Source organism: Mesoplodon densirostris, chromosome 5, assembly GCF_025265405.1.
Source record: "Mesoplodon densirostris isolate mMesDen1 chromosome 5, mMesDen1 primary haplotype, whole genome shotgun sequence".
Lineage (NCBI taxonomy): Eukaryota > Metazoa > Chordata > Mammalia > Artiodactyla > Ziphiidae > Mesoplodon > Mesoplodon densirostris.
In genome coordinates, this window is record NC_082665.1 from 6,325,403 (window position 1) to 6,350,063 (window position 24,661).

At 39.6% G+C, this 24,661-nt stretch overlaps 1 protein-coding gene across 1 annotated transcript; it reads left to right on the plus strand.

The window, feature by feature from the left end:
- The first annotated feature begins 11,931 nt into the window (after positions 1-11,931).
- Positions 11,932-24,182, plus strand: PSMG1 (proteasome assembly chaperone 1). The gene is made up of 7 exons (XM_060098474.1): positions 11,932-12,151; positions 13,427-13,533; positions 14,731-14,882; positions 17,233-17,295; positions 19,963-20,161; positions 21,054-21,190; positions 23,974-24,182. Exons 1-7 carry the CDS (start codon positions 12,015-12,017, stop codon positions 24,046-24,048), a joined length of 870 nt encoding a protein of 289 aa, XP_059954457.1. The 5' UTR covers positions 11,932-12,014; the 3' UTR covers positions 24,049-24,182.
- Positions 24,183-24,661: the final 479 nt, after the last annotated feature.

Genomic DNA, 24,661 nt, shown 5'->3' on the forward strand with positions numbered 1-24,661 from the left:
CGAGCCAAATATTTTTACTTGATAGGTTGTGCTACTCCAAACAGTATAGGTGGCCATTCCTAGCTTGTTTGTGCCTGAAGATGGACTTGATTCAAGTGGTTTACATATTTTGTAGCTAAAGGGGTATGTTACAGTACTCCCACCCTTTGTTATTTATTGGCCCTGTGTTTGGTTTCAGACAAAATTAACCCTTTTCTCCTGTGTATCCTTAAGGTGGCAGATAAGGAAAAGCATCAGACTCTGGTATCAGTGTTAGAGTGTTCTTAAGTGTAGCTACTTTTTAGTTATCTTTTCCAGTTGACATGGTAGAAGGTACTTTCTCTTTCTACTCTGGTATAAGGGGAAGGATGTTCTTAGACATTACCAACTGAGGTAGGTGGTATACCTACCTCTCCTTTGGTTGTTGAGAGAGCTATCACCACTTCAAAACTATGATGCTTTTCTTCTCAAAGCTCGTGTTAACTGTATTGTTAACAGATTGAGTCAGGATAATTGTCCTTGACTACTGACCTGAAAAAAATTAATGGCATGCTCTTTACTTCCTTAATTTTGAGAAATGGTGATAGATTTCATATCCATTAATTTATTTTAACTCTTCTTAAGCTTCTCTGTTTTATATCTATTCTCAGGGTTATAACTCCATGTTTACCATCACCTGGAAAAAGGTACCAAAAAAATCCATAAATAAATATGGAATATATTCATAAATACATCAGTTCTTTTGGTAAAATGATACTTTGACCATTTAGGCTTCATCAATAGAACTAGTCTTATCTTTTGGACTGAATTAACTGAATTGATTGGCTGGTCAACCGTTCATAATTGTTCATTTTGTCCAAAATGGTTAGGCCTTTGTGTGTAGAAGCAATATTTTGGTTTCATCTGAAAAACAAACAAACAAACAAACAAAACCCCCCCAAAATTGGCCTGGTGACTTTGAAAGCATGGTTGACAATGGTAGCTTCTCAAGTTCTGAAGTAAAACTAAGGGATTATAGAAAGAATCATTTTTATGGGTTTTTTTGGTCACGGTGCTATTCCTAAGGTTAACTTTGAATATGTGACACACACTGCTAAGTACCTTTAAGGAAAATTAATAAATAATTAATAGTTCAAAATGTTTACATTGAGCACTAGAACATGTTTGACTTTTTTTCTACTTTATGTGAAATGAGCAGGGATTTATTGCACAGATGTACTTTAATATGTTTGGGATCAGTTTGTATTTTTCTTGTGAAAAGACAAGAGGTTACAAAGTGAATGTGAACTGATCCAGAAGTAAGTGCTATAGCTTTCAATTGCACTTGAGGTAACTTAATGATGTATATGAAAAAAAGACTACTGTGGTTGTGTATGTCCAAAGTCCTATGAATTTTATTCATTTATGGTTAAAAAAAAGGTTTGAGGTGTATTTAGATTTGATTTTTGATTCCTTTGAAAGACTAATTTTACCAAGCATATTAAGACAAAAAGATTTCAAACATTAAAAAAAAAAGGTGAGGTTTAAAAAAGCTTTTTTTCCCCCACTTCCTGCTTATTTAAAAAGGGTATACTGACAATGTGTAGCAACTTCTGAATAAAAGGAAAAGTTTATCCCATTTTCAGATAATTCCTAGGGTAATCATTCTCCCTTTATTTTAGGGATTAAAAACCCTTTGTCAATTTAGTAATCCTTGAAAGAATGATAAAGCATTTATTTACTCACAGCTTCTAAGTTACAACAAAAAAGTTTCTTCTAGATAAAGAGTTGTACCTAAAAAATAAATTAGTTTTATAATAAGAGAATGGGGGGAAAGAACTTATGTTTTAGGAAAAGGCACTTCAAAACCTAGAAGTGCAAATGGGAAAAGGAGACGTAAACCAATAAACATGCCATCTGAAGGTAACTACTGTCCAAAAATAAGACACATCACTGAATCCTTCACACTCCATTGCTTGATGACTTCCTAAGTAAAAATTCTTATTTAGAGTAACGTTGGGTCCATACTGTGTTCCCTGTCCCTCTTCCAGCCTTTTTTTCTTTAGAATAATCAGAACACAGAATTTATTAACTTCACTGTATGGTATTAAAAACTAAAATGAAAGGATTTTATTAATCTCTCCTGTCAGTACAAATTGAATTTGTGTTACCTGAAAAAAATGAGAGGTTTGTATATCAGTAGATTGCAAGAACATTGTTAAAGGTGCATACAATATTTTTGGTTTTCCTTTCTACTCAGTTGTACTTGTTTTTTGAGTAATATTTAAATGGCTAGAAAAAGTTTTTTTGCCTGCCTTCTTATAGCTGAAATGCCATCTGCATCCTTTTCATTGATACTAAGTCAATATATTTACTTTATCAGGTATCTTGTGGTTGTCACCAAATCCTTTAGTTCGTACATTGTATGGAAATTATAGTTCACTTATTCTAGTATGATGGAGTTTAACAAAGCACCTTCATTGTAGAAGAACTTTCCGTCTGTTCATTATTTAAGTTATATCTCTCAACTTCTGCTGTGGGTATCAGGGAATAATAAAGCAGAAACCCTAAGAAATTTGTAACCTAACAGAATAAGACTGTCTCTTATTCTAGTATTCGGGAACATACATACCAGATCAAATATATTTGTCAAAGCTAGGGAGAAAATGGAGGATTGTGGAAGAATCTAGTCCAACTTGATTAGTAAATGCTAATCCTACTTATAGCTCAAATTGTGAATTTAATGGAAAGAACTGAAGTGTGAAGAGTATAATGGTGAGGGCTGTGTTGTCTTTTCTCACATTTTAAGAGAAGTTTTATAGCTGTTTCTTAAAATTACAGATGTTGCCTACGGATACATGGGAATTCTCAAAGCTAAGAGAAAGTTTTACCAATCACTCATAATCTGCCAAACTGGTTCCTAATATGTTGTTAATTTGGTAGAAGAATATCAAGACTTTTACTTGGTATCTCTTTAAGGACTGCTTTTATGGATTTGATGGAGGGAGGAGGGGCGGGGGCACTCACAGCATTTGAGTCCTACAAATTTGCAGGCTCTATCTTTGGCAGCATTCAAGTCGCTACAGACTATTTGTCAAGACCGATAATTTCATTGAATTTAATTATCTGTGCTACAGCATACTGTCTGGTCATACTTTAGTTTTTACATTAATTTTAAGGTAAGTTTTATCATTTATTAAAATCTTTAATGGGAATTAGGACTGTAAAGAGAAAGAGGCATTCTGAAAATTGAAATGAGATGGCACAGACTATGTGGACTGCAGCAGCCAGCCCTACCTACTGTTGGTTCCACAAGGAAAATTATGTAGAAATCATTACCTTTTTCGATCAGTGGTTAAATGTTAAAGGAATCTTTATTTTTTAATAGGTTGAAGTTGATTTCCTAAGTTTTGATCCAACCTTAGTCCTTGGACTGTACGGACATATTCACTTAATCTGTAAAATTCTACCATTTTACTGGAGCTTGTCAAAAAGGCAAATCTTTAATTTTCCACTCCCACATGAGAGCTCTACTTTCTTTCTAAATTAGCTCGTTATCACGACTGAGTCAGCATTGTCAACTAGGAACCAATTTTTTAGACAACTGAAGTAGTAGAGTATAATAAATTTAAGTCATCATAATTACAAGCAAAGGCTTTTTTTTTTTAAACTACTACGAGCCTTCTAGCTGGTTAATTCTGAGGTCTGCAACATCCAGTCAATTTCCATTGCAGCTCATCTTTACCTCTTGTCTTAAGCAACTCTCCAACCTTTATCCATTTGTGATTTCTTCTCATGCAGGCAGAATGCAGGGCTACAGTTTGTTGTGAACCAGGGGAAACTGGAGGGAGTCAGATGTTCTTGCAAAGGGGCTGCCGTTGGACTGTCTGTGGCCCTGCTGCTTTTCATTCGTAAACTAATAAAGTAGATGGAAATGCCAGTATTTACTTCTGATATCTTCTTATCCTGCCTATGTTAGTCTGAAATGATGTAAGATCTCTCTGAAAAAATTCATTAAGCAGATAAATGTAAGATCCCTGAATTCATACTTCATATAGTTTTTATCAGATTTTTAGAAAAAAAGTTGCAGTAGCCATCACAACTCTTGTGAGAATCATTATATGACTGTTACCAATTAATTGCTCCTAGAGATGAAAGACTATAGTCAGATTAGCTGTAGATGCAAAACAAAACAAGGTTCTATGTACCCATCACTGAATGAATTAAAGACTTAAGTTCATGTGTTCAACCACAGAAGTGACCAAACTAGCAGAGAACTCTTGGTTACAGAATTATTTCTGACAATCCCTTGATCTGACACTGCCATACTACAGACATTGACATCTCAGTGTTACAAACTCCCCCTAGAAAAATGTTAAACCCAGTGAGTTACAGAAAACACTATTCCATAGCCCTCTAAAGAGACTTTCAGTTTATGGGATCTTCTGGAAATTTACGCTGTAAGGAATATCAGTAGTAAATGCTATTTGCTTCCTGAGTTTTGGTCATTTCATTGCCTATCAATGAAGGAGAGACAATGAAGAAAGGACATCTCAGATCTGCTAAGAGGCTTGCAGGACAGAGGTTATGACTTGCAACTAAAATGTTTCCCCTTTATAGGGATTTGATTTATCCACCAATCACAGTGACCAATAATGTCTGTACTTAAAGTATATGAAATAGGCTAGCATATTTTCATTTTGATTCAGACATTCTTTTATATTTTTCCATTATCAAATTTGTTTCTAATACTCCCACTTGAAATGCTGATAAGATTAAAATTTTTTATGCTTCTGTAGCAGTGATACGAAGTTTACTTTGGATTTAGGAATGCAATTTTGTATCATGAAGTATCATAATTGGAATATGAATGATCCTTAAAATACAGAAACTAGAGATGGCTGCTATGAATCAGAACTGTAATGTCTATATCCAAGTTTCTATTCATTACAGACTAAATTAGAATACATAGTGATCTCTGAGTTATAATTTCAAGGGGTCTTCTAGGTAAACTGTGATGGAGCACTATTAAAGATGTAAATTTTCACTCTACTAATGAAGTTTTTACCATACCCAAATAGGGGATCATTTACAGAAAAGCAACAATGCCTCTAGCACTCAGTGACTGTTCCAACACCTGTGGCTGACCCAAGACCATCTAGGACAGTAGGACTTTTGGGATTATACTGATTTGTTAGTATTAAATGACACGATCACAGATGTATTTTTAGAGCAGTATCCTCCAAAAATTTTGAGCTTGTACCCTAATACATAAATTGGACTTCTCTCTAACCCTGAATTATCCTGTATATATTTCTAAAAATTGTTTGTGATTTTCTCAAGGACAATAAAACACTTTATAATTTACCAAGTTCTCAGTAATAAAATTAACACCGACTTACATGTATGTATTATTATATTTTAAAAAGTTCCCCACTGTCATTCTTCTGTCTTCCTCAGATTGTTTTTATCTTTATGAAATTCCCATTTTATGGTCTAAGTCTTTAGAGATACAGCTTTATCAAGTTGGAGTTGCTTATACAGTATAACTTATTCCTGTAGTCTCTCCCCTCTGGACATAGTTCATATTTCCTTAAAGCATTTTTAAAAGCCTAATTATAGTTTCTTCTGTAGAATCTTAACTTCTCCCTTATTTTGGATTACAAATGTCTTAAGAGTTGGTATTACTAAGTTCCTAAGTTGTCAGTATAAGTACTTTCATCACTACACTAAAAAGGAATTAGTTTAAAAATAAAAAGGAATTAGTTAATGCAATTTAAATCATTTTGTCCCACAGAAATTTTTAGTGTAATAGGATTTTATCTACACCATTCAACTGGATATGTTGTTGGGAATGAACCAATTGTCTATTTTTAATATTTTTTCAACATGCAAATGGATGCAGTTTGTTGACTGATAATAGCATATCCTTACCTTACCATAAAGTACAAATGTCACCTTAATTTTGCCATATATTTTTTAAAACTTCATCTGTTGTAGCATATTTATATTCTAGCATTTGCTTAACATTGATTTAACGTGCTACAGTTTCACTTTGAATCCAGGGTTGGTTTGCTGAGACAGTATAATTTAACAACATTGTTTGAAGTGGTAAAAACACCACTTTAAGCCAGTCCTCCTGTCACTCCCCAATTTCATGTGCAGGGGACTCCACAGAGCCCAACCAAGAGTGTGGAGCGCGGGGAGCTGCTGCGTGGAGCCCCGCCCTGCTGAGTAGTAGCTCAGCCTGCTAAAATGCCGTTTTTGCAATGCCGTGGCACTTACATTGAGCACATCATGTCTTTAGAAGTAGAATTTCACTGGAAAAGCAAATAGAAGACTGAGGCATTTGTGGGGGGTTGCTTTTAGCAGAGTTGTTCCTAATCTACTTTGGGAGAACTTTCATGGGTCTTGGAGAAAGCACAAAGCACATCTTTGAAACGAGTTTCAGAGACTTAAGGTAAAATCTGAAGGGTTTTTCTTTTGAGTGTGGAAGACCTTCCTCATAATCCTTGCTCTGTTGTTAATGAACATGTCAACCCACAGAAGCCATTTTCACCTGTACTCATGTGCCCCTGGTGACAGAAAGATACACATCTTCCCTCACAAAAGGAAAAACTAAGAAGGCTGGTAATTTGTAGTTTCACTGCTACAGGGTAACCGTGTTGATAGCTGAGAAAACCCTTATTTTCTCTCCTTAGCAGTGAAAAGGATATAGGGGAAGTGAGTCCTCCAGATGTGTGGTGATTTCAGTATCTGCAGCCTGTCCTTATCAACTGCTGAATGTCTGGAAACACGAGGCAGGGTCCTACAACCTCAGCCCCCAGCAAGACTTGTGAACCTTTAAGACAGCTTTAGATGGTTTGACGCAGTGGCAGCAAGACTAGATTGCCAACAGATAAGGCCCAATATTCAGGGGCTAATGAACTTCAGATGAATTTTTATCAAGAGATACTTTTGCTCATTAATCTTGTATTTGAAACTTGAAAATACGGCATTCAGATGTTGGCAAAAATAAAAATGATGTGAGCCCATCTAAGCTGGCAGATGTGGAGTGGTAGGCCCAGCACCATGGGGCAGCTCAGCACGGCCCCACTGAGATCCATCTGAGCTACCTCGGAGGCTGCCTCAGGCCACATGAAGGACCTGCCTTTTGGCTGGTGGATCCCGTCACAGTTTCTAGCTCACAGCTACAATAACACTTCCTCAAAGGAAGCTTTCCTTGTCCCTTACGAAGTTAGGTTTCTAGAGTATTTCTCACAGCGCCCTGTGCTGCTTCCTTAGAGCAACTATACTTGCGTGTGTAGAGTTATTTCTTTTAGAATATTTAGCACGATCCTCTGTGTGCCCAGCATATACCAGCTCAGAAAGCATCTGAATAATAGTGAAACTAGGATTTAATCATTTCAGTTATATAAAATGCTGAAATAATTTGAAAAAAATGAATCTAGTATAAAACTAATATACAGTTCCTTTTTATCTACTAGTTACCCATGTAATTTTTTTTGACTGAAGGAAATATTGGTGTCGGAACTAAAACCTTAACGATCTTGAAGCAGGGCTGATGCTGTATCATCAGTCATGATGGCATTTCCTTGTTTAGGTTCTAGGAAAATTATTTCAGAAATCGTATTGCGTATTTTAAAGTAATTCAACATAGAGTATTAGAAATGATACCAAAAATTTAAAACCTACAAAGTTCTATTGAAAAAATTCAGATTTTTAAGAAGTGCTTTTAGGTTAGTGACTGAACGTACTTAACTCCATTCTTACAAGTCTCTACTGCTTTGAGTGACAGTTACCCTTCCAGATTGCAAAGTATGCCAGGTGCAAGGGATCGTAGCTTCTACCCAAGACTTCCTTTTGTAGATAAGGAAATGGAAGGTTATATCAATGTCGAAAACGTATTAATTTAGCAATGTGAGTAGTTTTAACATTTATTGTTTCGGAATGTATTGTTGAGGAATGTAAGTAGTAGTAAAATCTTGTGTTACAAGATTTTTCCATTTATGTGAACTTTCACTCATTTTTCAGCATCTGTTCCTAGAGACAGAGAACCCAATACAAAAATGAGAACATGTATGCATAATCAGAAGGATGCAGTGCAAATGCCTAGTGAAACTCTGAAAGCAAAAATGGTGCCTGAGAAAGTTCCCCGCAGATGTGCCACTGTTGCTGCAAATAAAATAAAAAATAAATAAGTAATCTAAAGGAAACGATTTCAGGACCAGAAAAGGGGAGGATTAGGGAGAGTAGCAGAAGACTGCCCCGTCGAAATGCTGCTGCTGCGGCTAAGAAAAATTACTGAATGTTTATAAAGAGGATGACACAACCATAAATTCTGAAAGTGAAAAGGAGCTAGAAGATATTAATAGAAAAATGCCTTTTTTAAGGAGGTTCAGATCCTGGAAAGAAAAAAGCACAGTAGTGACTATGAAAATGTAGAGTGGAATTGAAAACCAAGGGCCACAAGTAAACTGGCAGTTGCATTCTGCTCCTAGCTCTAACGTTAATCCCTTGTTGGCACCTTCTGAGGAATTTCTAAAAGCCATAATCCAGTGGGTCAAAGTGGGAGGACGGCTTCCTCCTAGTCAGCCCTTGTACAGACACACGTTACAGAGAATTCTGAGGGGGAAATAGATTGTGGAGCCTGTAGCTGGAGAGGCGGAAAGAAAAGACAAATGGCCTGTCATGAGATTATTCCTTTCCAGAAAGGAAGGGCCTTGAAGAAATCTCTTGATTCTTTAGAGGAAGAAAATAATGGGTTGAGATTTCAAAATCTCAACCTGATGCTATTAATTTTCAGGGTTCTGCATTACAGTACAAAATTTCAGACCACCATGACTATAGTGTCATTAATGAAATAAGAGAAAAAAAGGCACATTTCAAAAGGAAGTGCCATTGAGCCTATTTGACTTTTGATTGAAGCAAATACTTTAACAAGATCCAGTCCCCATAATTCACAACCCCCAAAGTTATAAACAACTTAAACTAGAAGGACCTGGGGACTCAATGATGGGGATGTTGATAAATGAGTTCGGAAGTAGAGCGTTGGAAATAGAGAAAATCCATTAATCTTCTTTTGTTTATAATATTGGAATTCATACTGAATGGTGACCACTTGATACGACTAATTCAGGGAATATATATTTTTCTATGAAAGCTATGAATGTGACTATCACAACTTTTTCTCATTTTTACTTTCATGTAGCAGCATTTACAGAGATGGCCAAAATGTGCCTCACTATGAGGCAGATCTTAGTTTTAATGACATAGAAAATAAAAAGTATAAATATCAAAACAGTCATATTTTTATTTTTATTTTATTTTTTATTTTTTTATTTTTTTCTTTTTGCGGTATGCGGGCCTCTCACTGTTGTGGCCTCTCCCGTTGCGGAGCACAGGCTCCGGATGCGCAGGCCCAGCGGCCATGGCTCACGGGCCCAGCCGCTCCGCGGCATATGGGATCCTCCCAGACCGGGGCACGAACCCGTATCCCCTGCATCGGCAGGCGGACTCTTAACCACTTGCGCCACCAGGGAGGCCCAGTCATATTTTTATGATACAGTCACATCCTCTTATGTTTCTCTACAGCACCTTAAAGAACTTTATGAACTTATTACACATTTATTACAGTCTCATCACAATGGCAGCATGTCTGGGCTATTTCAGTCCTTCACTAGGATTGGAAAATCTGGTCTTGAAACTATAAAGAACTTATTTGCAATGAGGTTTAATTTGTTAATAGTTGAAATTAAAATCACCAGATTAAATGAACGCACTGTCAAATCTTTTTAACATGGTAACATGCTATTGGAAAACTGAATTGTTAGAAGCAAGCTGTTTTCCCATTTAAAAATATCTGTGAATATTAATATAAGATTTGCATGTGTAAATCTGAGAAAGTAAAGAGTTTCTATTCCTTTTTCATTAGACTAATGTAGTGCATATTTTTTGGTTATACAGATCAACCGAGTGTCTTGATTACTTGAGAAATTTGTGGTTGCATGTCTACTTAAAAAAAGGCTTTTTGTTGTCATTTTCTTTTTCTTAGCATAAGCCAGAGTATTTCTAACCTACAGAGTCTGTGTTCTTTGCTCTGTTTATAGTATATTTTCATCTGAAATGCTGATACCAGTAACTTGTTACTAGTACAGGTGAGAAAGGGAAGAATTCCTAATAAACTGCTAATATTTTTAGGTGCATGAAGTTTGATTTTTGATCTTTAATGAAATGTTTAAACCCATTTTCAGTCCCATATTTACACTTAATTTCATATAAACTTCTTATTGGGTATGCTATGTCCTCAACAAATGCCATAAAATGAAAATGTTAAAATCTCAGTTTAAGACTATTACATGCAAAGTTTTTTGACAGTTTCAGTGTCATGAAAATTTCATTTTGAAATTATAACTTACTGTGGTGGGGTTAATTTCTGTCAGTACTTGAGATTGTATCATCAGCCTTCTTTCATAGTGGAATCCCTTTTCTGGTTGAGTATTTAATTTGAACATATACGTGCCTTTTTTTAAGTGTTTGGCCTAAATTTATTGTAACTGCATGAAGTAAGCATTTGTTTAAAATTTAACATTCTTGTAAAACTCTCTCTCTCTGAAATGTATGCAGAATTTTAATCACGGCTAAATGTACTATCATTACCCTATTTATAATTTTAATCAGCTTTCCACAAGTGATTTTTTTCATAATGTAATTGAAATCAAATTTAGGATCTTACTGGTAAAACTGAAGCTATTTTATTGAACAAAAGGACTAAGTGATGCCCAAACTTTTATTCTGCAATTCAGTCATTCTATAAAACCAAGTAACCCAGGAGTGTTAATGCAGTTTTAAAATATTACACTGGTAATCTTGCATATTCTAGCTTGCTAGCTATACCCAAAGTTTCCTAAGCTCTAACTGGATAGCAATTTGGTCTTATTGTTTATACTTAAATGTTCAAATTTCTTCAAAACTCAATATATTATTTTGCAGTAATGTATAAAATTGCTAAATACTGATTTTATGGAAAGACTTGTTCCACTTCTTTAAACAAGATGTTTCTAGCAACAGATTTCTGAGATTTTTTTTTTTAATCTCAAGAGGCTCCCCCGACCCCAAATTAGCACTTAACTTTGTTACTATTTATTGATAGGGTTCCAGAATGTAAGCAATGCCCTCTAGTTTCAGCACAACTAAATCTAGGTGAATGGACTTTTTTTTTTTCCGTTGCAATACTGGGTATTTTCATTTAAACTATAGTATAGTGTCCCTTTTCTCTCCTGCTTGGATTAGTGCTCCGTTAACTTTGTCTCGATTAAATTTGAAAGAAGAGAACCAATTCAGAAATTACATACTTTGCTTATTAATGAAAGGCTATTTAAAACGAAAACAAACTTTGTATTAGAAATGGCCGTTTTAAAAAAGAAGCAACTATTTTTGCATTCTCATTAAGTCTTTTAGATCAGCTTAACAAGCATCAGCTTTTGAAATGTGACTTCCTATTGCCAGAGTAAAGGCTCATTTTTACAACACCGCGAAGCACTGTATTTCTTCCTGCCCTTCCATCCGCCCTCTGTCCACTGTCCCTAGGACGCCCCGGCCTGGCACCTACCTGGGGCGGTCGCGGTTTGAGGCCGGGTGCTTAATAAACCAAAGCTCACCCAGTCACTCCTGACGGAGAAGAAAACGGAAACGGATTTAACGAAGGAAAGGTAACCTGACTGCCTTCTTCCCGGAGCGCTGCAAACTGGGGCTGGGTCGGGCAAGCCCCTCCTCTGCCCGTTACCGGCCGGACAGGAGGAGGCCCCGCCCCCCGGCTCGCCTCTCGTTTCTCGCCTCTCTAGCCCGCAGTCATCCGATCTCTCGGTGGCCCCTCCGAGCTCAGGCGGCGGAAGAAAAAACGCTCCGGGCTTGCGCCGCCGCAAGGACCGGGGCGCATGCGCGGGGGTGGTGCCTGGGGTGGGGGTCGGTGTGTGGCGGTGCTGAGAGACGCCTGCGCGGGGTGCTTGCGTCGTGCTGTGGAGCCGCAGTTCGGCCGGGAGGGTGTGAGGGTGGTTATGGCGGCCACGTTCTTCGGGGAGGTGGTGAGGGCGCCGTGCCGAGCTGGGACGGAGGACGAGGAGGAGGAGGAAGAGGAGGGGAGGAGGGAGACGCCCGAAGACGGGGAGGTCCGGCAGCAACTGGCGCGGAAGAGGTGAGGTCTTGGGCGCGCAGGAGCAGACGCGCAGGCCCAGGGGTCGCGGCTGCTCCGCGCTCGGCACCGGTCCTCGGGGGGCACAGGGGGTCCAGACAGCTCCGGGGGTGCCGGGTGGAGGCGGCTCGCGGGGCCTGCTGCAGGCTCCGTGGAGCCGTCGGATCCTCGTGTCTTTAAAGGCATCCTTTAGCTTTGATGCAGGTCGTTTCCTGCGGGCTTGTTAGGTTTTCCAGCGCTGCAGGGCTGTCTTCCCGCCCCAGGTTGGTCCTGTCTTTGGTTTATGGACGTAAGACAGGTCTTTTAGAACTTTCTTCTCCGCCGCACACCTCAGTTAGCATTACGTGTCAGTAGCAGATGGATATGTCTTTTTAAAAAATGGATTATTTCCAAACACACAGACACTGGAGAAAATAGTAAAATGACACTTTAAGCCCATCCAGTCACGTAAGTTCAACAGTTACGAAGATTTTGCCACATTTATTTTATCTCCCTCCACCCCCTAGGTGGGTCCCAGTCACCGTGGCCTTTCACCGCTACAGTTTTCCGAATGCGTCTCAACGATATAGGCATTGTCTTACCTATGCTGTCACCCCCCTTGACAATTAATAATACTTTTTGGATACTGTTTAATAGCCAGTCCATGGTCAGATTTATGAAGTTGTCTCAGACGTGACATTTTACAGTGGGCTTCTGGAAATCAGAATCCTGGCCAGGCTCGCACCTTACATTTAGATGTTTCCTCTTTTGAGCTTCCTTTCGTTTGGAGCAGTCCCCCTCCTTTTTCACCCTGGCTGAGAGACTGATTGTCCTGCAGGATGTCCCATGCTCTGGATTTGCCTGATTGCTTCCTCTTGGTGTCATTTATGCAGATGTGTGTCCATCACCTGCATTTCCTGTAAAGGGAAGCTCCTTCTAAGAGGCTTGGGCAGTATTTTGCTGGCACGGATGCCTCGGAGGTGGTATCTGCAGTTTCTTACTGCACACTGTGCCCAGTTGTCCCACTTTTAGGGATGCTAAGATGGATTGATCAGTGGGTCAGCTGGACAGCTTGGTCCCTCTTGTAGAGTTCTCCAGGAACTTTGCAGTAAAGGGTTTTACCTGTTAGTTATCGTCGCCTGAATCCATTGTTTCCTTAGGATTATAATTATGTTCTTTATAGAATTAAAGTTTGCATTTTACTTAATACAAAATCATACTTATAGTAGCCTTTTTGTCATAGTATAGTACTGATTACATTTAAATTGCTTTCGTTTCGTCTTTCGTTTCTTGTGTTAGGGAGGTGCGGCTCCTTCGAAGACAAACAAAAACAACTTTGGAAGTTTCTCTGCTAGAAAAATATCCTTGCTCCAAGTTTATAATTGCTATAGGACATAATGCAGTAGGTAAGTGCAAGTGCATTAGACTACACGTTTTGTTGAAAGAGCAAAAGCTGAAGTTACTTATTTATTTCCACCATAGAAGATTTCAGATGTCTGTTACTTTTTTAGAAAAAGTCGTAGCAGAGTAACTTTGTATCTGAGTGAATTCTATCCCTGCTCATGTGGCACTGTCTTTTTGATAAGCTTGAAAAATGAGATTTAGAGGAAATATTCTTGGCTTTGGGAACTTACGAAGTCAAGGAAACACAGTTTCTAGTATACAGGTTTTCTTAGGCTTCTGGGCCTGTCGTGGCCAGACTGGGAGGGCAGCGGTGGCGTGTGCAACACGGCCCCCCTTGTCACAGTGGTCCTTGTATGTTTTTGAGTTAACCAACTCCTTTAAAAACATATGGAGCGGGCCTCCCTGGTGGCGCAAGTGGTTAAGAGTCCGCCTGCCGATGCAGGGGATACGGGTTCGTGCCCCGGTCTGGGAGGATCCCATATGCCGCGGAGCGGCTGGGCCCGTGAGCCATGGCCGCTGGGCCTGCGCATCCGGAGCCTGTGCTCCGCAACGGGAGAGGCCACAACAGTGAGAGGCCCGCATACCGCAAAAAGAAAAAAAAAAAAAAAAAAAAAAAACATATGGAGCACTCTAAAAATGACAATAATAATGGCTACATTTTTCAGTACTTGGTTTCTAAGATCTTCACATATATGAATTCATTTGATAGGTTAAAGCCAGAACAGTGCAGAATGCAGCTAGAACAGCACACACACACACAAGTACACAAACCTGTATCGTTTTAGGGGGTTCACAGGCTTGGAGGAGAGCCTTGGGGAACCCCAGTGAAGATTCCTTGCACTGTAAGGTACCCCTAGTGCTTGTAGAGCAGTACATGGTAAATAACTGCTGACTCATTTACATGAAGTTCTCCTGGCCTGAAATTTTCCACAAGGGTGTTACAGTGTGAGTCTGGTAAAGTCCGTCAGCAAACCTGTCTTCTCGATTCCTGGCTCCAGTACCACCTGTACTCAGGGTGTGGCCTTTAACTTCTTGAGGCCTCAGTGTGTTTTTCTGCAAGATGGTGGTGTGCGTAAGGTTGATGGTCTCAATGGCTCTTTCAGCCCTAAGATTCTCAGGTAACTTGAATATCTTTTTTATTGAATAGAAAATGCAACTTGCGGAACCAAACACTAACTTATGCGAATTGTTTTTCACAGCATTTTTGTCATCATTCATCATGAATTCAGGAGTCTGGGAAGAAGTTGGTTGTGCTAAACTCTGGAATGAATGGTGTAGGACAGTGGACACTACACACCTGTCCCCCACAGAGGCTTTTTGTGTGTTTTATCACCTAAAATCGAATCCCTCGGTATGTGGGGCCTGACTTGTATGTTTAAGTGGGGTTCCTTAGGCATCATTTAGGTAGTGTTCCTTTGAATTCCATGTTCCTTTATGTCTCCTTTTGGGCTGAGGAATTCTGCCTGTAGGCAGTGGTAGTAACCACTTTTTTGTCCGGTTCTTGTTTTTTTATTTTATTTTTATTTTTTAAAATTAAAAACAAATTAAAGAATTTTTTAAATTAAAAAACCTTTTTTTTATTGAAAAATGAGATTTAGAGGAAATATTCTTGAAGCATACTTGGTCAACAACGTTGTCACTTTTTTGTTTATATAAATGTTAATGTGGTGTGTTGGTAAACTTCTGAGGAAATTCTGAAATAACTTTTTTAGGAACAAACCAGAAACATTAGATATTTAAACTTTGCCCTCATTCAAAGAATGATTTAAGCTGGCAAAGGTAAACATGGAAAAACGCGTACTTGCTGTGGAAGCAGGGAGTTCTGCTTTGTTGCTGTATACCCACCCGGTATTCAGCCAACGCTGAGCACAGCCTAGGGACTCAGTTACCATTGAGCAAATGGATGCTTCGTGCATTCTAAATACAATTCTGTTGACCTTAAGCTTTCATCCTCACCTGATTCATCCTGATGTTTTGTTTTTCTTTTGGCCGCTCCCCTTGGCTTTCGGAATCTTAGTTCCCCGACCAGGGATCAAACCCGTGCACCCTGCAGTGGAAGTGCAGAGTCTTAACCACTGGACCGCCAGGGAATTCCTAATTCATCCTGATTTTTTAAGTTATGACAGATAACTCTGTAGCTGATGCCTAGTGATTTCATTGGAACCCTTTGTCCTAATCCTATCCTTGGGTTCATTGAGAGAAAGCAGTGTCCTGGGCGGTTTGGGAGACAGGTCAGGCAGGTGAAGTGGCCGGGCAGGTGATGTCTGTCTCGCCACCTGCTTGTCTGACAGAGTGCCATTCCACAGCTGCTGAGTGCTTGAACAGAGGCCAGGGGCAGGGATTCAGACAATGCAAGAAGTCAGTAATTCCATAATACTATAATGTTAGCCTTGAAAACTATAAAATTTGATTTTGTAATACTTACAGTTTGTTTTTGTAATATGTTATCCAAAGTTATTAAAGTTTACATAAGGATTTTTGTAAACATCCAGTATTTATAGGAAATAAGTAATAAGGAAACTAAGCTTTTTTTTTTTTTTAAGATTTTTTGATGTGAACCATTTTTAAAGTCTTTGTTGAATTTGTTACAATATTGCTTCTGGTTTATGTTTTGGATTTTTGGTCCCGAGGCATGTGGGATCTTAGCTCCCTGACCAGGGATCGAACCTGTACTCTCTGCATTGGAAGGCGAAGTCTTAACCACTGGACTGCCAAGGAAGTCCCAAAGCATGTTCTTTATCTGATCCTTAGTGGAAAGTTTTCACTCTAGAATACATCATGGAGGTCAAGCAGTAGAAATTTCTGTTACTGCATTTAGTTATACCATTGATTGGTTGGATGTCTCTTGACTATCCAGAATCTTTGTGTCTTTCTCTTCCCCCTATCCCTGGGCCCCCCTTTTTCCCTCTTGTGCTTCTTCTTCTTTTTTTTTTTTTTTTTTTGGCCACACCACACTGCATGTGAGATCTTAGTTCCGCACAACCAGGGATCGAACCCGTGCCCCCGAAGTGGAAGTGCAGAGTCTTAACCGCCGGATCACCAGGGAAGTCCTTGTGTTCCATTTTTTCCCACTTGTGTCATTAAGTGTTAGTGTTTCTGGCGATATTTCAATAGAAGACAAAGTTGACTTTTATGGATGCTATCATTCCACAAGCATTAATAATCAGGAATGTCATCCTTTTACAGCATTGTGCATTGCATGTTTTCACTTCAAGCACATGGTCTGGACATGGTTTCTAGAATAATATCGCCTTCCAGGCATCAGCAGTGTCCTGGGGTGCCACTGGGCTGAGATGCTGCTGGGCTGCTGTCCTGATAGCACTTAATGTTTTTGTAACGCTTTTTGAGTTTGATCTTCACAGTGTGTGGCACCACCCAGCCCCGGAAGGACGGCAGGCCTGGCGTCATCTCTGTTTTACAAATAGGCCCCCGGTACTTACTGAAAGTATCTGTAGAATCTCCTGTGCCAGCCCTCACAGTTGCTCTGTCAATGTGCACTTTTCTCTGATACTAATTGCCAGTAGTGACTTGATTCTTAAATTTTAAATTTTAAAGAAAAATAAGTAAGGCAGTAGCAGATTAAGCAAAACAAGTGTTATCCAGAGGTTATGTTGGGATTCACGTGATATGCATATGATGACAGTGTGGGGGGTGTGTTACATTTATTTGACCTGACAGAAAACTCGGGATTTGACTTTCAGGTTGTGCTCTGTCAGTGTAGTTGCTACGTTGCTGAAGATCAGCAGTATCAGTGGCTGGAAAAGGTAAGAGGGATTCTGGGGTTGTTACTTTATCAAGGTTCAGTTTCTTTACACTTAAACCCTTGTAGTCACATGTTGAGGCGGGGTAAGTATTTGCTTTTTCCCTTAGAAATATAGTAGGAGTTTGTTATAGAATATAAAGAATAAAAGAACTAATTTGGCAAATGTGATCAGCAATGTGCTAACGATCATTGGTCATAGAAACATAAGCCATAGTTGGAACAAGTTACCCCCATGAAACAGAGCAGGGTTGCAGCCACGGGTGAAAACGGGCTGTGCTGACGATGCTACCCAGAAGCGCAGGGACGGGAGGTGGGAAACTGGGTTCCTGGGGTTGGCTCTCAGCTGACACTCACACCGGGGTTTCATCCATTTTTCGTAGCATTAGAATGGATCAGTTGAGGCTTCATTTTGTGGGAAAATTGAGCACATGGTATGTGTCCACTAAAACAAATTTTTCAGTGAAGAACTTAACTCAGAAATTTTAGAGAATTTTGGTAGTTGCAGGTTATTATTATTTTTTAATTATTTATCTACTTATTTTTGGCTGCATTGGGTCTTCATTGCTGCGCGCACTTTCTCTAGTTGCGGCGAGTGGGGGCTACTCCTTGTTGCAGTGTGCGGGCTTCTCATTGCGGTGGCTCCTCCTGTTGAGGAGCATGGGCTCTAGGCGCACGGGCTTCAGTAGTTATGGCTTGTGGGCTCTAGAGCACAGGCTCAGTAGTTGTGGCACGTGGGTTTCAGTAGTTGTGGCTCATGGGCTCTAGAGCACAGGCTCAGTAGTTGTGGCGCACGGGCTTAGTTGCTCCACGGCAGGTGGGATCTTCCTGGGCCAGGGCTCGAACCCGTGCCTCCTGCACTGGCAGGCGGATTCTTAACCATTGCGCCACCAGGGAAGTCCAGTTGGTAGTTGGAGGTTATTTTTAAATGAAATAGCCCTTTTAGATAACGTCTTTTCAACATTGCAACTTAAATCTTAGGCATGTTTTTATGTAGGTATTACAATTAAGTTCATTAGAAATAAAAAATTTGGTGTACATCTGCTTTAAACCAGATTGGCATACTTAGAAACATTTATTAAAAGTTATTCAATGCATTTTATTAAATGTGGAATTTTCTAATAAGATCTGTGGATCTTATGGTTGTATATGTGATTTTATGCTGTGTACCTATGTGTATTTTCTAGAGAGAGGGTCCATAGCTTTCAACAGATCTCAGAAGGGTAGGAAACTGCCATATTAATTTGTATTGTTAATTTATGTAGGGCGTTTTGTTATTTTTTCCTATGGAACAGCTTTTCTCTCTCAGACTTGAAAAAATGTAGAATTATGCATTTCCAAAACAGAATTTTTTAATCAGTATTTTTTCCCCCGGGGATACTCTTTGGGTCCCCCTGCTGTTTGGTTCATGTCAGCCGCATAATCCTGATAATCACACACAGTCCAACAGTTGTCAAGTATTGTGGCTTCAGATGATAAGTGTTTTAGAGAGGATGATAAATCAGGCCTTGTGAGTAATGTTATAGCCCTTAAATGGGATGTATCTGCTGACAAATGTATGTGGTGTTAAGTTTTGTGTTTATTTATAAAGCTACACTATAATTAAAGTAGCCTTATAAATCACTTATGGCACATAATATGAAATCTTCAGTTCCCTTGCTATTTGAAATAGCCATTTTGTTCTCTTCATAAAATATTTTCAAACAAGGTGCAATGACCTAAAATCTACTCTTTTTTTCCTTAAAAGATAGCTGCTCTTTTTTTTTTTTTTTCCTTACATCACCAAAGATTTTAAAAGCTGGAAGGGTCCCTGGAAATCCATGAAATACCAACTTAGGTGGACATTGAGGTCTTGAGCGATTGGAACTTAGTCTACAATTGAAATAAATTTAAAAGTGAATTTAAGAATCATTTGCACTGATAAAACACTGTTACGAGTGCAGCTTGCAAGTGATGTTCTTAGAAACATCCTTAATACAGTGTTCTTGAACCTATTATATTAGTGAAAGGATCACTTCCTGTTGCTGATACAACACTAGTCTAACTGGAGCGTTCTTAGAGATACCTGTGATAGAAGAGATCTTGATCACATCACTTTATCCAGTAAAGAATGGGTATCACTCCCATTCACTTCTATTCAGTGTAACACTGTTCTCAACACTGATGGCAGGTAGTGATCTTAGAGACAGAACAAACTGGAACAAACCAAAAAGAATCCTTTGCAGGCATCTGTGGCGGGCGGGAGAGGGCATACACGAACAGGTGCTCATAGCTGAGTGACTGCCTTACCTGCCGTGGCATCCCTGGCTGTTAGTTGCTCTGACTCCTTTGTTCCTGACTTCATTTAATCCAGATCACATCTCCCTCAGGTAAGTAGTCCTTAGTTCACAGGTGAGGAAGGTAATTTGGAGAAGGTTACCCAACTAGAAAGCGACAGAATTAAGATCAGACCCAGGTGACGGCACAGCAAAGCATGGGTTTTGTTTTTCCATGGACAGTTCCCCCCCTGCAAGGTGTGTGTGTGTGTGTGTGTATGTGTATGTGTATGTATGTATGTGTGTGTGTGTATATATATATATATGAATGGTGTAGATAAACAACTAGAGGGATGTTTCTATTCTGTCACAAAATTATATGTATATATTTTGATTTGAAATCAATTTTGTGCTAGGTTTTTGGCTCTTGTCCAAGGAAGAATATGCAAGTAACTATTCTTACATGTCGACATGTTACTGACTATAAAACTTCAGAGTCTACCAGCAGTCTTCATACTCCTTTCCTGAAAGCCCTAAAAACACAGAATTTCAGAGAGCCTCCTTGCTGTTCACTGCTAGAACAACCAAATATCGTACATGACCTTCCCGCAGCAGGTGGTATTACAGTGCCTAATGTTCACATTTTATCTTGTTATTGCTTTATTCGTAGTTATTAGTTGGACTAGTAGGGGTCTTTTTGGGGTAGTTTGTTAATGATGATCGATACCATTGTATTGCTGTGTGTCCTCACTGATTGCTCTAGTTGCTGGTATATTCTGTTTGGTTTGTGTGTTGAAACTTTCCAGACACACAGTTGTATGAGGGCAGCTCAGGGTTCTTAACTGTTAGCTTCGGAGTTGCCGTTTCTTTTTGGTCTTTGATAACTCATCATGGAAGCCAGTGTTAGATGTAAATTGTTGGTGTATGAGAAGTTGGTAAAGTATGTTTTAATTGTCAGAATAGAAGCTTCAGATATTGAATTTTGGTAGTTGCTTCAATAGTTTATTTTTTATTCCTGTTACCAATTATACCCTAACATCATATCAAATTATGATTGTCACGTTTTAGTGACTAATATGTTATAATATATAATTCAGTGTTATTTGTTAATAAATAAAAGGTTTTTAACTTTAAATGTTAAGTTTACTAGAATAAATGGCTAAATATTTTACATTATGCGTTGTATATTTATTATTTACATTTAATTTACTTTAGTGTAGTCAGCCAAATTTTCATCTTGTGTCTTAGCTAACCCAGATGTGTCTCAGTAGTATGTTCAGAAAATGCAATATAAACATACTTGTAAAAGCAAGAGATAACTTAGGAAAATAAATTGGCTTTGAAAGAAAATGTGCATTATAATTGGTTCAAAATGTCAGTAAATGCTTTGATTAAAAGAGGCAACAGAGATGACTATTTTTAAAAGCAGCCTTTATGAGTTAGAGGTATTTAATTTCAAAATCATATAACAGAAAACTTAAGTGATTTTTTTCTTGTATATTCATAGTTCTGAGTTATTGTCAAGTATGGAAAATCTCTGCAATTCTGTACTTATGTTATACTGATGTGATGAAATTAGACCTAATCACAGTTGAAGCTTTTAAGCCTGTACTTTCTTCCAGAAGCTTGAAAAGTTTGGTTAAGGTAAGGTTTTATCTCATTGACTTAATAGCTGAGTTACTATAATGAACTTAGTAACAAACATAAATGTATGGTATCAGTGTGAAACCTAAGCAGCGCGCAGAGATCCTTTTTTCTCCACATAAAGAGAAAACTGCTGGTCTGGCAGTTCGAATTTGATTGTCACATATTCTTCTAGATATACTTCTGTAACTTGGAGAATATTTTGTTCATGTTTTGTCAGGATAGATCAGTACTTTAAATCCCAGATGTTTGTGTGGAAAGATGTTTTCACTGTTCAAGAAGTTTCTGTAACTAATTAATTTGGAAGGTGTAATTTTTGAGAAGGCATTTTTGAGCATAGTATGGATCAAATTATCGTCATGTTTATTCACTTAATTTTGCATGGGACTAGATGAGATAAATCTGTTCCCTGTTCTCAGTCTGGATATATCTGTGGGCTCCTTTCGCAGAAAAATACATATGGGAACATGTATAGAAAAGTTTTGCCAGTAATTTCAGGTAGTTTAGGAACTCCAGTCCTCTCCCTAACAGATTAGTTGAAAGTCCGTGGGCTCCTGGTTTAAGAACTTCTTCCTTAAAGGGAAGAGATTATAACAACATTGTTGCAGGTTGGAAGCCTTGTTTTATTCTAGAATGGCCATTAGTGTTAGGGCAGCTTTTCTTGTAAGTTCTGTTGGCGTCATCTTGTTTCATAGCTCTCATAAATTAGTTAGATTGTCAACTCCGTGGGAACGTTTTCCCTTTTGGTGTCCCCAGATCATCCTGAATATGATGTGTAGAAGGCCCTCAGCCATTTGTTGAATTAGTAAGAGTGAAACTGTAGCTTAGTATAATTCAAGTATATCTTTCAGATGAGCTCGAGTCATGGATAATCTTTCAGACAAATGGAGTTATTTTGTATTTAGCATCTCCTTCCGAGGATATAGTAACTAATAGTGTTGCTTGCACCTGTAGTTAACCGACTGGCTCTTCCCACTTTGTTGAGAGCAGGGGCCATGGCCATGTGTCTCTTCTGGGCACTTTCATTGGAGCATCTTTGCCACAGACATCGTGGCTGCAAGCATGTTCACTGCAGAAATTATCATCACATAACTAATTGTCTGAAAGACAGTTTGCCATAAAAGGTAAAATAACGAAAAATGAAAGAGGGACATTAAAAAGGACATAGTGACGCATGAGAAATGAATAAAAAATTTAGAAAGATTTTATTGCAAAATACAAAATATTTGAATACATGTAAAATGTCTGTAAATTTATGGCGGTACTGTGCAAATAACAGATTCTGTGGGTTGTACGTAAGCTCTTGTCTTCCAAGTTGTACATACGTGTGAGCATACGTGTGTGTATGTATATATACGTATACATATATGTGCGCGTGCGTGCACACACACACACACACACACACACATATAGGCTTGTTGATTTGTCTCTTCTTGCACCTTTTCTTTTTCACCGAAATTTCTTCCTTCATTAAGAGAGGTATCAGTTTCCAAGCCTGGGATGCATATGTGTGACCTGAGCCTCCTCATTGCCTTGTGAAACCTTTTTGCACTGTTTGTTCTTGGCCTGTTGTCACATGTCCACTGGTGGACGTTCTAAGCAGTATGGGAAGTGTGGACTCCACTCTGCCCTTCAAATCACCGAAGGATTTGTGAACCGGTGTGTTACCGTTTTCCAGTGTCGTACACGATCTGGCTTTATCCCCTCCTGTCTCACGCTTCCCCTGAGTTCTGTCACCGTACTTTCTGTCAGGTCGACGTGCATAGTTGTTACGATCCCCTGTTTTAAGACGCCAGGTCTGCTCGTCACCCTGCACACTGTCATGAGGGCCAAGACCTAAGTGACTTAGAGAGTCCTGTGTCACAGAGAGGCCCAGACTGTCTACCAGTTGTTTCGTCTTTCGTAGCAGAAGTGCCGTGCGGCATTGGCCCCGCAGTGAGCCTAGAGAGGAGCTGGCGGCTTCAGCAGGAGGGCCGGCGGGTTCTGCTCGTGCTGCGGTCGGTGCTCAGGGCACAGGCGCTCCAGGGGCATCTGCACTCATCCTCAGACTTGCAAAGCATCTGCCGTGTGGCGTTTAAGTCAACTTCCAGGGTCTAAAAATATTCTTTGGAGAGGAAATTTAATTAGCTTTTTTGAAGTGGCTCTTTGAAGGGTGCTGTGTTCTTAATGACCAGATACAGTCATCCTGGCTTAGGTCATCTCTTCTGTCCTTCTCAAAGTGGTATTTGGTCAACAAAATGGAATTCTCTTGCACGCCTGCCGCGTGGACCCCACGGTGCTGGGTGGTCCACAGCCTGGAGGTGGCGCAGGCGGCCGCTGTGCCAGGTGCCAGCCAGGGTGGGGGGATGGGAGCGAGGCTGACCCGAGGAGAGACCCCACGGGGAGGGTGGCCCTCCAGCCAGACTGGAAGGGTGGGTGAGTCCTAAGGGGAGGAATGTGCAGGGGGAGGCGGCATGAGCACGAAGTTGGCAAGTTCAGGGTGCGTTTGAGGAGAGCGGTGGGGAGCGTGGCATCGGGGTGCAGACGGGCATGAGCGCAGGTGGGCCAAGCAGAGTGTCGTGTCCGTCTGAGGGCTGTAGGCTCCCGGGAGGCCTGGGGTCCTGGTAGAGCTTCGGGCGGGGGCTGGGGGGGGGGGGCTTCAATGTCCCGTCTGCCGAGCGAGGAGGTGAGGGGCGGGGCCTGTCACGTTGGGTGCCCTTCTCTGCTTCTGCCTCGAGAGTGTGCCTTGCACCTGAGTGAATGCTCAGCCTCACTATATGAACGCCTTTTTTCTCTCCTTCCAGAATATTCCCCAGAGCACAGAGATACTGAAGAAGTTGATGACAACAAATGAGATTCAGAGTAACATTTACACATGATTCCAAAGATCGTTTTGTAGAGTATATCACCCATCCATTGCTATAAGGGGAACGGCGTGCACTGTTTTGTAGGTTACTTTTTTTTCAAGGGGGTATTTTGAGGATGTTAACAGAATAAACTTATTTTAAATTCATTGTAGTTTTTGTCCCTTTTTTATGGTGGTACTGTTCACACCTGAAATAAGCCAGACGTTTTTCTTTATCCACTAGGTGGGAGTGTTGTTTTATTTGAATATTTTAAGGTAATAGAGTTAAATTGTTAAAAAGCTACAGATAGCGACAGGTTTTATAATATGGAAAAATATATACTTTGGTGCAAAAATTCTGTATGAAACCTGAAAGTTGATGATCTGTTGGTGATTCTTGTTATTTGGAAAGGTTCTATTTTATGAGTTCTTCAGTTGTTTTTTTTGTTTGTTTGTTTTCTGAATAAAAATCAAAGTTACATATTTACTCAAAGTGAAACCAAAAAATTTGTGTTTCCTCACTTTCAGTAATATTTCACAGTAGCCTCTTTACGCAGACTTTCTGGGCTCTTTTGCAAGGTTATTGTGTCGATGTCCCCAGCTCTACTGCGGTAGAGTAGTACACTAGAATGTGACTAGATCGTGAG

Bases quoted from the DNA above. Each gene is read 5' to 3' on its own strand.
- PSMG1 (XM_060098474.1), top strand. From the start codon at position 12,015: ATGGCGGCCACGTTCTTCGGGGAGGTGGTGAGGGCGCCGTGCCGAGCT. The intron at 13,534-14,730 runs GTAAGTGCAAGT...TGTTTTTCACAG, and splicing joins TATAGGACATAATGCAGTAG to CATTTTTGTCATCATTCATC. The intron at 20,162-21,053 runs GTGGTATTACAG...GTATATTCATAG, and splicing joins ACATGACCTTCCCGCAGCAG to TTCTGAGTTATTGTCAAGTA.